The sequence below is a fragment of the Triticum aestivum genome, chromosome 4A (genome assembly GCF_018294505.1).
Source record: "Triticum aestivum cultivar Chinese Spring chromosome 4A, IWGSC CS RefSeq v2.1, whole genome shotgun sequence".
In the NCBI taxonomy this organism is placed as follows: Eukaryota; Viridiplantae; Streptophyta; class Magnoliopsida; order Poales; family Poaceae; genus Triticum; species Triticum aestivum.
Window position 1 is genome coordinate 368,701,800 of NC_057803.1, and position 14,541 is coordinate 368,716,340.

The 14,541-nt window shown below is 42.1% G+C and overlaps 1 protein-coding gene across 2 annotated transcripts; it reads left to right on the forward strand.

The window, feature by feature from the left end:
* The first annotated feature begins 6,945 nt into the window (after window positions 1-6,945).
* On the forward strand, window positions 6,946-11,149 carry LOC123086118 (SEC12-like protein 2). 2 transcript variants are annotated; one of them, XM_044507832.1, is made up of 12 exons: window positions 6,984-7,032; window positions 7,145-7,187; window positions 7,277-7,616; window positions 7,727-7,820; window positions 8,519-8,669; window positions 9,510-9,601; window positions 9,690-9,789; window positions 9,870-9,945; window positions 10,164-10,284; window positions 10,363-10,479; window positions 10,564-10,631; window positions 10,883-11,149. In XM_044507832.1, the coding sequence occupies exons 2-12, from the start codon at window positions 7,185-7,187 to the stop codon at window positions 10,981-10,983; spliced, it is 1,263 nt and encodes a 420-aa protein (XP_044363767.1). In that variant the 5' UTR covers window positions 6,984-7,032; window positions 7,145-7,184; the 3' UTR covers window positions 10,984-11,149. The 2 variants fall into 2 exon arrangements, with proteins under 2 accessions (XP_044363768.1, XP_044363767.1); XM_044507833.1 differs by having other exon boundaries at window positions 6,946-7,032; window positions 7,145-7,616; window positions 7,734-7,820.
* The last annotated feature ends 3,392 nt before the right edge of the window (window positions 11,150-14,541 follow it).

Consider the following 14,541-nt stretch of genomic DNA (forward strand, 5'->3'; position numbering starts at 1 on the left):
TGATTCGGGTATTTTTCGGAGTACCCGAGAGTTACGAGAATTCACCGGGGAGTATATGGGCCTTATTGGGCTTTAGGGGAAAGAGAGAGGAGAGGTTGCGCCCCCCCCCCCCCAATGCTTAGTATGAATTGGACTAGGGGGAGAGGCGGTGCCCCCTCCTTCCTTCTCTTCTATTTTCCCTTTCCTTCTCTCCTACTCCTACTACTTAGAAGGGCTCCAGTTCTACTAGGAAAGGGGGAATCCTACTCCGGGTGGGAGTAGGACTCCCCTAGGGCGCGCCATGGAGAGGGCCGGCCCTCTCCCTCCTCCACTCCTTTATATACGGGGAGGGAGGCACCCTTGGAGACACAACAATTGATCATTGATCTTTTAGCCGTGTGCGGTGCCCCCTCCACCATAATCCACCTCGGTCATATCGTAGTAGTGCTTAGGCGAAGCCCTCATCGGTAGAATCATCATCACCTTCATCACGTCATCTCCCTCGAAGCTTTGCTTGATCGGAGTTAGTGGGACGTCATCGAGCTGAACGTGTGCTGAACTCGAAGGTGCCGTGTGTTTGGTACTTGGAGCGGTTGGATCGTGAAGACGTACGACTACATCAACCGCGTTGTGCTAACGCTTCCGCTTTCAGTCTACGAGGGTATGTGGACACACTCTCCCCTCTCGTTGTTATGCATCACCATGATCTTGCGTGTGCGTAGGAATTTTTTGAAATTACTATGTTCCCCAACATGTTTATCTTTAGTATCGGGTCTAGCAATTCTAGTAGCTTCATCACAGAAGTAAATAACATGCCCATCAATATTATCGACCAAGAGATCCTTAACCATAGAAATACTAGGTTCAACTTTAATTTGCTCAGAGGGTGTAGGTGTTCTGGTATTACTCTTACGAACCACAGTTGAAGTTTTAGCATGATCCTTCATTCTAACAGGAAAAGGTGGTTTCTCAATATAAGCGGTAGGAACAATAGGATCAACATTATAAGTGATAGTCTTTTCTTCAACTTTAATAGGTTCAACTAATTTTACTTCGATGGGAGGATGATATTTAAACCACTTATCCTTAGGGAGATCAACATGAGTAGCAAATGATTCACAGAAAGAAGCTACTATCTCAGAGTCAAGTCCATATTTAGTGCTAAATTCACTAAAAGCATCGGTGTCCATAAAAGATTCAACACAATAAAACTTAGGTGTTATACCTGACTCTTTACCTTCGTCGAGTTCCCAATCTTCATAGTTGTGTTTAATTCTTTCCAATAAATCCCATTTGAATTCAATAGTCTTCATCATAAAAGAACCAGTACAAGAAGTATCGAGCATGGAGCGATTATTGATAGAAAGCCGAGCATAAAAAATTTGAATAATAATTTCTCTTGAGAGCTCATGATTGGTGCACGAATCTAACATTGACTTAATCCTCCCCCAAGCTTGAGCGATGCTTTCTCCTTCGCGAGGCCAAAAATTATATATATAATTACGATCACGATGAACCAGATGTATAGGATAAAACTTCTGATGAAATTCCAATTTCAATCGGTTGTAGTTCCATGATCCAATATTATCACATAGCCTAAACCATGTCAATGCCTTTCTCTTCAAAGATAAAGGGAAGACCTAATTCTTGATAACATCCTCGGGCATACCTGCAAGCTTAAATAATCCACAAACTTCATCCACATAGATTAGGTGCATATCGGGATGTAATGTTCCATCTCCTGTAAAAGGATTAGCTAGCAGTTTCTCTATCATACCCGAAGGAATTTCAAAGTAAACATTTTCAGTAGGTTCAGTAGGTTGAGGAGCAACTCTTTGCTCTATTGGTCGCGGTGAAGATGCCCCGAACAAGCCCCTCAAAGGATTGTTTTCCATAGTAACAAGTGACAGTAAATTTCAGCACACTATATAAATTTTTCCTTACCAAATTCCACTTACCAAAGGCGCTTCACTCCTCGGCAACGGCGCCAGAAAAGAGTCTTGATGACCCACAAGTATAGGGGATCTATCGTAGTCCTTTCGATAAGTAAGAGTGTCGAACCCAACGAGGAGCAGAAGGAAATGACAAGCGGTTTTCAGTAAGGTATTCTCTGCAAGCACTGAAATTATCGGTAACAGATAGTTTTCTGATAAGGTAATTCATAATGGGTAACAAGTAATAAAAGTAAACAAGGAGTAGTAAGGTGGCCCAATCCTTTTTGTAGCAAAGGACAAGCCTGGACAAACTCTTATATAAAGGAAAGCGCTCCCGAGGACACATGGGAATTATCATCAAGCTAGTTTTCATCATGCTCATATGGTTTGCGTTCGTTACTTTGATAATTTGATATGTGGGTGGACCGGTGCTTGGGTACTGCCCTTCCTTGGACAAGCATCCCACTTATGATTAACCCGCTTCGCAAGCATCCGCAACGGCAAAAGAAGAATTAAGGTAAACCTAACCATAGCATGAAACATATGGATCCAAATCAGCCCCTTACGAAGCAACGCATAAACTAGGGTTTAAGCTTTTGTCACTCTAGCAACCCATCATCTACTTATTACTTCCCAATGCCTTCCCCTAGGCCCAAATAATGGTGAAGTGTCATGTAGTCGACGTTCACATAACACCACTAGAGGAAAGACAATATACATCTCATCAAAATATCGAATGAATACTAAATTCACATGACTACTTATAGCAAGACTTCTCTCATATCCTCAGGAACAAACATAACTACTCACAAATCATATTTATGTTCATAATCAAAGGGGTATTAATATGCATAAAGGATATGAACATATAATCTTCCACCGAATAAACCAACTAGCATCAACTACAAGGAGTAATCAACACTACTAGCAACCCACACATACCAATCTGAGGTTTTGAGATAAAGATCGGATACAAGAGATGAACTAGGGTTTGAGAGGAGATGGTGCTGGTGAAGATGTTGATGGAAATTGACCCCCTCCTAATGAGAGGATCGATGGTGATGATGATGGTGACGATTTCACCCTCCTGGAGGGATGTTTCCCCGGCGGAATAGCTCCGCTGGAGCCCTAGAAAGGTTCCACCTCGAGACGGCGGCACTTTGTCCCGAAAAGCTTTTTCCTGATTTTTTCCAGGGTAAAAGACACCTTATACCAAAAGATGGGCATCGGGGGCGTGCCAGGTGGCCCACGAGGCAGGGGGCGCGCCCCCACTCTCGTGGACAGTGGCTGGCTCCCCTTTGGTGCTTTCTTCGCCCAATATTTTTAATATATTCCAAAACTGACTTTCGTGGAGTTTTAGGACTTTTGGAGTTGTGCAGAATAGGTCTCTAATATTTGCTCATTTTCCAGCCCAGAATTCCAGCTGCCAGCATTCTCCCTCTTCATGTAAACCTTGTAAAATAAGAGAGAAAAGGCATAAGTATTGTGACATAATGTGTAATAACAGCCCATAATGCAATAAATATTGATATAAAAGCATGATGCAAAATGGACGTATCACCCACCAGGGCGCGCCCGGGGGGGGGGGGGGCTGGCATGCCCTGCTGTCTTGTGGGCAGCAGGGGGCCCTCTAGTGGTTCTTTTCTCCATTATTTATCTTTTCTTCCAAAAAAATCGTCAAAGAGTTACGCTACATTTGGAGAACTTTGATTTCTGCATAAAAGACAACACCACGGTAGTTCTGCTGAAAACAGTGTCAGTTCGGGTTAGTTCCATCCAAATCATACCAAAACCATATAAAGTTATTGTAAACATGGAATGAATACTTCATAAATTATAGATACGTTGGAGACGTATCAACTTCCTCTTCTGAGAAAGGAACTTCTAGGATCTCATCTCTGAAGTATTGACTTTTTCCTCATCAGAGAAAAAGCAGGGGTTCAAATGAAAGCCTCCTATGTATTCTAATTTGGAAAGATCTTTATAGAAGTTACTAGCAATGTCTAGCATCCCTTTTGTATCAGTGACTGGCCCTTGGGGGCCATCTAGAGAGTGGATAATAGTTTTCCTTCTCCTTTAATTAGCCACTGCATGAAAATATTTTGTATTCCTATCACCTTCCTTAATATCCCTATCTCTGGATCTTTGTTTGGCTTTAATATCTTCCTGCAGCCAAATTTTCTAAAGCTCAGTCTGTGTGAACCCGAGTCTTGAAAATTCAGCTTTAGAGAGGGTCACCGTTTTAGATTTAATGTCTAGTTTGTCATATTCTTGTAGGAGGATTTTATTATACCTCCTAATTTGGGCCTTCTCATTGGAGCTCCAGCCTTTAATAATCCTCCTAAGTTTCCTGATTTTCTCTTGGCAGTTGTCCATGGAGGTGGCCCCAGAAGTGGGCTCATTCCAGATTTTGGCTAATTTGGAGAAGTCCTTCCCCAGTATCCACCATTTTCCTATTTTGTAATTACTACTCTTTGGTGTCTACCCTAGCCCAGATTCCCAAATGATTGGGGCATGGTCACTGCCACATCTAGGCAATGCATTGTAGGTAGCCAAAGGAAAGCACTTATCAGACTCAGTGTTACAGACTAACCTATCTATTGTAGACATTATCAGGTCCACTTGGTTGTTAGCCCAAGTGAATTTTTTGCTAGAGAGCTTAATTTCTAGCAAGCTCTAGATTTCAATCCAGGCATTGAAGTTACCACACCATCTATGGTTAATGACTCCATTACTCTTCTCCCTAGCATATCTTTCCAAGTTAAAATCACCTCCTATTGGGGGGGGAGCACTCCATAAACAAAGAGTGAAGCTCCGAGATGAAGGCTTCGTTCTCTTCTTCGTAGGGAGATCCATACACAGTAATAACTCTAGATGTGCTATTCCCACCTTTTAATTTGAGGACACATCTGACAAAGAAATCAAGGCATGACCAACAAATAACCTAAAAATGTCTATATCTACTCCCATCAGGATGCCACCAGTAGAGCCTTTTGATGGAAGGTGATGCCAGAAAAAATTCCTACATCTAACTAATGATTTTAAGTAAGAGTCAGGGAAATCCTCTTATTTGGTTTCTTGGAAGCCCAAGATAGAGGTATGACTCTTGTTGATAGTGTCTACTATGAGGGTTTTCCTCTCTGGGGCAGCTACCCCCTAACATTCCAAAAGATTGCATTCATGCCTAGTCTTAAGGTGCTTGCCCCGTTTGTTTTTGCAGACTAGATTTCAAAATTCTTCAGAATTGAGAGACTTTCTATTATCTATTCCTATATTACCAGTACATCTAATAGGGGTTGTGAAGTCTGAAGCAAAACCAATAGTTCTGTCAGAAATCAGGGAATGAAAAGCAGAGATATTGACCTTATCTACTACATCAGAATCAACATCAATTTCAACCTTTTGAAGCTAATGTAAGAAAGGCGGGATTATTGAAAAGGGAAAAGAGATGTTTTCATACCATGCTCTTAAGTGCTGCCATATCCTGCGATTCTTTAAATTGTTGAGCCTTCTGGAGGATGGTCCTAGTATGACCTGCATTTCTGACACTTACCCTAGGGGCTTGAGTGGGGCCCCATGTTTTATTTTTTCTGGCCTCTTTTGCTTGGAGGGGTGGGAATTCTCTCTCATATTGCTTCCCCTGAGCAACCAAATCTTGCTCCTCAGCCTTCTCGGACAGCTTGACCTGGAGCTCCTCTTACAGGCCATCCCAATCTTCTTTAGTGTCAATGTCATCTTCATTCCACTCTTCCATCTCTCTCAGCAGTCGAAAGTCATTTGCAGCAGCACTGTCATTGCTTAGAATGAAGTCAAGAGCATTAGACCTGGCTTGTTGCAGATTTTCTGGTGCCTAGGATTTCAGGAGGGATGTAGGGGTGGCTGGTTCCAGGGCTTCTGATCATAGACTGTGATTAGATGTTCTAGGATCTCCTCCCCCAGACCCAGTGTTGGAACCATCATCAGAGCCAGTTTTTGTGCTTTTGTGAGATCCTGCATCACTTGTGGTCACCTTTGGCCCTTTATCTGTTTCCATGGAGACTTGGGTACTGGCAGTTGGAGGTTCTTGCACAATAACTTCATTATCATCTTGTGGTGGCTCCACTTCCACCCGAATCTTGTATAGCTTTCCTTGGATCCCAAATACTTTTTTCTGTGGTATCCTTCTGTAGTCTTTGCAAGAGATCTTGACTCTGATTGTTTCATAGAAGCTTTGAAAGTTGTGCTGCCAGTGAACATCTAGCAACACTCCAAAATTTGATGTGATTTGGTCTAAGAGAGTCCTCATACCTTTTGAGGTTGAGTTCCGTGTGTTTCAGCCAGACCTCCTGAAGCTCATCTTCAGCAGAAATATTACCCAGCCATAGTTTCACTTTCACTATTGTGTTTCCTTGATGAGTCCGAAATAGGGGTATCTAGCTATCTGCTCCACATAAATTTCTGGGGGAAATTTTAAATTTTATCAAGAAAGTTCACTCACCTAACATGTTGATAGGCCATGGCCAGTTAGTCTTGTAGATGCTTGCAAATTCCTTAACAAGTTCTTGCTTTTGTGACTTCACCTGATTCTTTTTTTGTTCAAAAAAAAGACTTCACCTGATTCCACAAACACTATGCCAACATCTTTTAGCCAGCTCTGGTGTTGAGCATTCACATCTGACAAATCAAGGTGGTGGAATCCTAACTACAGTTTTATTCCTTCCCCGTACCGTTCACCCGTGGTCACCTTCACCTCTACACACGCGCAGTCTCTCACCGCATCTCCGGCGACAGTGTCGAAGCCATATTATCGCTGTGTAGTCGGGTGACTACACAGGATTTTGACAAGTCAAAAGCCTTTTCTTAGGCGTAGCTCACAGTTAAGTAAACAAGTTCTGGAAATTGACAACTTGTCATATGTTTTGCTTGAGATTTGGTAAGTCTATAGCAGAAAAAAGCAAGTCCTAATTAATTTCCCAGATCAGCAGATCCTCAAATCACGGGATGATTTCTTTAACTTCTTCCCTTTTCACCTTTGTATGTACATGCTGCAGATGGAGCACTGATGCTGCCCACCGCCAGGAATCACCAACGTGAGAACGTCTACATTGACTGCTCCACAGTACTGCACCTCCAGCGACCGGTGAGCGCACCAAGCCCTTCCCTTTTTATTCCACCTTTATTATATTTTCTTCTTTCTCTTCCTATTTTTCTGCTCTTCTTAAGAATTTAGATATTGTTTTTTCACTTGTCAGGTCTCAAGTTTGGTAATGGTGTGTTCAAAAAAGTTTGGTAATGGTAAATTGATGATTATGTTTGAAGTTAAGTATGCTATTTTCTGTTTCTATTTAATTTTTCAATAGTAAAGTTTGACATCACTAGTTTAGATCCTGGCACCGCCACTGTCCGGCGACCACCGACCACCTCCGGCCACCGCTACTCCTTCCCTCTCCTGTGATCGCGCCGCGCGCCGGCGGTCAGACCTACGGCTTCCCGATCTACTGCGCCTCCTGGCTCCCACTCGCACACATCATCAAGCCCTCCCCATCCGCCGACGATGTCGTGGATACGGACGCGTCCCCGGCCCCGTCCTCCCCACCTCCGCCCCCCATGGTGGCACTTGGTGGAGGCGGAGGCGAGGGCCGGAGCGGCGTGCCCAACGCGCTGGTCGTCGCCGCCCTCGACCCCGGCGCTGCAGGGGCGCCTCCAGCGCTCTCACCCGAGCCCGTGAGCAACCCGTGCCCCCTCGTTCTCTGATTTCACTAGATCCATACGGATCATGGGAGAGATTTACATGCTGATTTGTTGCTGTTGTTTTGGTGATGGTGGGGTGCAAGTGTTTAGGCTGGGGACAGAGGAGCAGGTACCATACAGGATGGCCGTACACCCCCGCGGCGATGGCGTCCTCTGCGCCTTCCCCAACGGCTGCAGGTACTTGAGTCCTTGGACATGTGACGCTGATGCTCGCTAGTGCATTCGTCTGTCGTGAATTTTGATTAGCTCAAAATCTCCACAATGTGTGCGATCTTTAGTGTTACCCTGTGGGTTAATTGTTGTTAACCTGTGGTTCACATGGTATGTATGCTTAGAAAGTTAGAATACTTCGGTGAGTCCGGTACTCCGTTCGATATGGGGTGTTGTGGATGTGGGTTTATATGCTGTAAATTCTGATTAATTCGACCATAATATAATTAACCTATCATATTACAATATAGTGTTCAAGACTTCTAGTAACATACAATGATGCCTCCTGATAACCCCATAATATGCTTGAACTGTCGGTGTAAGCACTGTGCTGGATTTGTTAGTATAGCTTATTTCCTGATTGTAGCTAAAACTCGGGGGCACCTGTATCTGTTCCATCTTGTGATGTTAAGTTCATTTCAGTTGTTGGGCCCATCTCATTGGCCTTATCAACGAGCAGAACTGGGCTTGTTGTGGTGTCACTGTAGATGAACTGGTGGTTAATTAAGTTTTAACTGCAAAACATTCAACTTTATACTTCTTCAATCTTATTTTATTTTATAATAAATATACCGTTTGTCTTTTTTTCTGACTGATTTAAGCACAATTTAAGTCAGCCCTTTGGTTCAGCAATTCTGAATTCTTACCATGTGCCACTCGCATAGGTTGGTGCGGTGGGAATCACCAGAAGGAGATGATCAACATAGCCTAGTTTTGAGATCTGACCAGGAGGCTCTAGTGAAGCTAAATGATGTTGGTTTACAGTTGGCTGTGTCATTCAGCGGAGAGGGCTCAATACTTGCCACCGGTGGCGAGGTAAATGAAAGTATTATAGTGTTATGCATTTGCTTATCTTACCTATTATTTCCCTTTTTTGGTTCCAACTCTGTTTGTAGTCAATTCGTTAGCTTGGTTTATTTGCCCCACCCCCCCCCCCCCCCCCCCCCCAAGTTTCTTTTTTTCCGTTGGTAGTAATGGAGGTGGCCACGCTTGACTCTCCAAAGCATGAAATATGGTAGCTTCCGCAGATCTGATAGCTGTAGGTGTTAATAGAAACATTTTCTGCTGTATCTGGTGACTTTGCGCAGAAAGCAATGTACCAAATGGTCATTGTGAACAACAATTTGCATATTGACCATCGCACACTAGGAACCTAAAAAGCATTTTACAACATTCACAACCATAATTAGTGTGAGCCATAGGATTAGGCAACTGAACTGACATAGATTGTTTATGTGTAATACGGAAATGTTTGGCAACAACATAAAATTAGCGTCTCTGTAATAAGTGAACAAATGGTTGCAGTTAAGCATTCGGATAAACCAACTTAAAGTTAAGTATTCTCATGATGCTCTTGTTTGTACATTCTAGTGCTGTACATTATTTAGCTTAAATAAATTGTCTATTGCTTCATTATCTTCTGGAAATTCTTACAAGCAAAGCAACCATTCAATGTTTTTTTACCTTCTCATTTTATCTGAAGCTATTCTAGGGTTTTCTCTCATTCAGTAAAATTCCATTATAGTCATGCGCTTATGCTTTGAGGACTAGCCAATAAGTTATATGGTTGTGCTGTTTATTTAGCCTTTTCATGGCAGTTAAAATTGTCCATATATTATTTTACGCATGTTAAATAAATCTCTGTGTGCTGTATAGGATGGACATTTGAGGGTCTTCAAATGGCCTGGCATGGAAACCGTTATTGAAGAACCTAATGCTAAAACATCTGTTAAGGATCTTAGTTTCAGGTGAAATAGTGCCACTTTAACTTTCTCTTTCCAAATGGATATTTATTATTTGATACTGATGGGTTTCCTCTGTTGGGAAATGCTTTAGTTCCGATGAGATGTTTCTAGTTGTGAACAGGAGCAGTGGCCCATCTAGAGTGTGGGATTTAAAGTCATCTGAAGCTTTGGCTAATCTGCCGAGAGAACAAGTGAGTGATTTTTTTGCTTGCCAATTTGCATTAGTTTATTTTCTTTGTTTAAAGTGCACTTCTGACTCATACATTTCCAGGGAGAAATATTTGGCTTCTGCCGATTTTCTACTAAGTCTGACAATAGTCAGATTCTCTTTGTTACAGCAATGCAAGGTGTCGTCATGATTTGAATCACCCTGTTATGAATGAAATGTTTTGAAGTTCTCTTAAAAAAATGAACGGAATTGCCTGGTAAACCTCAGACCTGACAGTTACAATACCCTGCTTCTTAGGTGATTACGGGAATGAAATGTTTTGAAGTTCTCTTAAAAAAATGAACGGAATTGCCTGGTAAACCTCAGACCTGACAGTTACAATACCCTGCTTCTTAGGTGATTACGGGAAAATAATATCTTGGAATACCTCCTCATGGACAAGAATTGGATCAAAGAAAGTAACTCGTGATGTGATTTCAGCTTTTTCAGTCTCGCCTGATGGTACACTTCTAGCAATGTGAGCAAGGAACAATGAACTTCACATTAACATTACTGTTTTTTTTCAAGTCTAATTTACTTGCCTTTGCATATCCAGTGGAAATATTGAGGGAAGCATCAGTGTTCTAGGTTCAAGAGACATGCGAGTGGTTCTAACAGTTAAAAAGGCGCATCTTGGCATTGTTACTACGTTAGTGTTTTCTCAAGATTCAAGGTCAGTACCTGTGCTCTCATTCTGCTTTAGTTGATGAATTCCACAAATGCAATCTCTCATTGTTGTTGTTCTATCATATAACAGGGCCTTGCTGTCGACTTCCTTTGACTCAACCGCAAGGGTGACATCGACTGAATCACCCAAGAGTGATGGTATGTTGGTTGCAGATCTTGAGTTCTCGACTTATTGTGTATTCCCTCCGTTCCTAAATATAAGTCTTTTTAGAGATTACACTATGGACTACATACGGAGCAAAAATGACTGAATCTACACTCTAAAATATGTCTATATACATCCGTATGTAGTTTGTAGTGGAATCTCTAAAAAGACTTATATGTAGGAACGGAGGGAGTACTTGCCAATTTTGTGAGTATTCTGAAAATGGCTGCATGTTTTCTAACAGGTATAAGCCTCTGGTCCATGGTACTAGCTATTATACTCGGAATTTTGGTATATTACTATATGCAGCACAAAGAAGATCTCTTAGCAATGTTGCCACAATGAAATTTTTGTTCAGCCTCTACTGCTACCTCACTGCTTACCTCTGTGATTATCTGATCTTGTATTGGAGATAAATGCTGTATCGTGTCAGAGCTAGAGCAGTTTTTTGTATTTAGGTGAAAGAAAAACGACTCAAAAACATCCAGATCTTTTTTATCATGTCACGCTGGTATAAGAAGGCCATCTTCTCCGGCTTTGTAAAATCGGTGGCGATTTAAGAACGCCCGTGTGTTGCTACGGCCTATACAATGTGCATATAAATGCATTATACAAATGATTAAGGTCGTCTTCAAGGTTTAAGCTCATTTCTTTCTCATACGCCCAAACGTTTTCGGACGTCATATGTGGGGAAGAAACATTGTTGTCTGAACTATCCACCATGCCATCTCCACACGCTGTACCAACACAAAAACCCCATCCCATGACGCACCTTTTCCTTTTTCTGCTGGACCTTTCCCTTCCAACTTGGTTTCTCGCCATGGAGGGACATTTCTTGCTGTAGCCCTCCCTCTCCCCCACCTTTAAAACCAGATGACACCTATCTCATCTTTGCCATGGTGCCCTCTCTTTAAAAGATAGGCAACACACCGTGTAAAATCTGCCATTTACAATCAGTCCACTTGCTTCCCACGTACAAGCAATCACCTTGCTTCCCTATAGAAGCGATCACCTTGCTTTAGAAGATAGTGCAACAGATCTGCCATTTTACACAAACAACTCTAGAAAAAGGAAATAACACATGACCCTTACAGGTCCTTCTATTGAGATGCCTTTAGAAGGAATCACCTTTTCCATCGGTCCACATCACTTACTTTTGGCAGCTGGAATGTTTCAGTGTTGATGTAGCTACATTAACATAGCGAATTATAAGAAGCAACGACAAACATATCTGACACAATTCAGAACAATAAGCAGCACACAATGCTACTCATATTTTCATAGCCAAATCTACTGACCTAGCCAGGGTGTTAAAGTTGGACAATACAATTGTTCTTACATATGACCTTTGCAATGCTTCAAAAACATATATAACATCAGGGTCAATGAGCTGCCAATCCTAGCAAACAACAAAATTATAAAGGGAGGAAACATATTAGTTGCACCTCCAAGGAATGAAATCTTTTGAGATGGCTTCCAACGTCACAACACCAAAGTTGCAAATTATATTGATTAAACTACAATGTAGAAAGTGTCATAATGCCAAATTATAAATATGTAAGAGAAATTATATTAGTGCTCTCGAATACATCAGTATTCAGGAAAATGCCATTACAAACAGACAATCTTTGTCATCGCCATCCTGCACACAACAAAGAATGCTAGATTTTGAGCGATGCATTGAGTTACCTGAGGAAAATACATATCCGTCAGCAATTCGCTTGGTAAATAGGTGCGTCATGAGACAACATTGTCCCTGTAATCAAGGCTGTAATGTTACTGATAGTTAGGTAAAACTCAACCACGTAAAAATCAAGCTTGTACTGTTACTGATAGGTAGCTAAAACAAACCACAAAAAACTTAAATATAACCTTGTTCAATAGGGCTTATCTCCTTGAACCTTGAGTAGCTCCGCACGAGTGTCTCCGCTGCTTCATCTTGAAAGATAAAATGCCAGTAAAGTAGGACCAATGTGTAATTACAACATATTGTTCTAATCTTATAAATATTCAGCTATAAGAAGTTAACACATATTTATAAGCCTGTTATATAGAGCCAACAGATAAATTATTACATAATTAAATGTCATAATTTGATCAGATCAATTTATGCATACTCTAGTGTTACCTAACTTTTTTCAAGGCTGGCATGTACTCCCGTATGTCATCTCATCTTGAATCTGTAACAACGTCTGGAAAGCTTTCTGCACTGTTAGATGTTTTTTCATAAAAAAGAAAGCCATGAAATACTAAAATATGCAACAACTTCTTCAAAGCTTTCTCCACGACTGACATATTTGATACGCTTCATATCCATTTCCATGCACAGGAGACTAGTACTGGAGGTATAATTAGATTAAACTTCCTTGGAGATCATATAGTTAAATAGAATATATCTACATGCAGGTATATGTAGTACCAAAGGAGACTTTTCTTGAGCACATAAACTTCAGATACTCAAGTGTGTATCGTTTTTTGGGTCGGCACCAATATTAGATGGAACAAGTATATCATCTGGACTACAACAACAACAACAACAAAGCCTTTAGTCCCAAACAAGTTGGGGTAGGCTAGAGGTGAAACCCATAAGATCTCGCAACCAACTCATGGCTCTGGCACATGGATAGCAAGCTTCCACGCACCCCTGTCCATAGCTAGCTCTTTGGTGATACAAGTATATCATCTGGACTAAGGAGGAATAAATATATCACCTGCACCGAGGATGCATGAGTTTTACAAAAATGTAGTGCCTTCAAACACATCAAAGCCCGAGAAGAGGATGATGGTTGACGTTGTGGAAAAGCGGAAGTGGCACTATGCTGCACAGGTGCCTGCGGGCCAACTTCGACGGGTTCCAGGCGTTTAGCGCAAGGGCGGACCGCGTTGCTCCGTCGGTTCCACCTCACCTGTGTAACGACCCGAGACCGACCCTCTAGACGCCTTCCATGTTTTTCGTTGCCGTCGTGTGCTTTATTTGTTTGATGCATTCATCATCGCATCATTCGCATTGCATCAGCACTCTGTTGCGGCCATTTTTCAAAACTTGCATCTGTTGGTAGGGTTGCTTTCCGTTTGTCTTTGTTGACCTTCTCGGACCACTTGCAACCTGGATCTTTGTCCTCTCTCTTGTCTAAGCCGGAGTCTCTCTGCAGAGTGCATAGACCCCCTCGCGGACGCATCCGAAAACTTCTCCGAACCCAAACCGCTCAGTCGTTACCGATTGGTCTGGATCATCCCGAAACATCGCTAAAACATCTTTGGTTAATTGTTTAGACTTTCGAACCTATTTATTCCGGGTCGTACGATTACGATCGGAGGGACCGAATACCCCCTAAACCTAGCCCACTTGCTATATAATCAGACTGAACCATGGATTCTAGGAGATGTCCCATCCATCCATCTCATCCGCCGCCGCCAACCACCTTCCTTCTCGCCCTCGGGATCCATCCCCCTACCAGCGCTCGCCACCCACTCTCCCTCGATTTCACCACCACACCGATCACTAATGTAACGCCCCAAGACCGGAGCTTCAGATGCCATTTCCATATTTTGTTTATTGCATCATGTTCATATTTTATTATATTTCATTGTGCCATCCGTGTTTGTTGCCATGGTCACCGCACTTGCTTTGTTCTATGCTTCATGATGTGATGTGCCTCTTGTCATTTTATTGCATTTGTCATTGTTGTTGCATCTGCCTCATGATCATCTTTGTAGTGTGCATTTTTGTTGTGTGTTTGTCATCTTTGAGAACTCCTTCTCCCATCTTCTTTGTTGTTCCATCCTTCCCTTCCATCTAAACCATCATCAAGTGCAACACCCCATGACTAGCTTCTTCCTTTCAATTCTCACACATTTATTGCAAGTGGCTGTTTCCTGTCCTAGTAAAATGTTCACTTATTT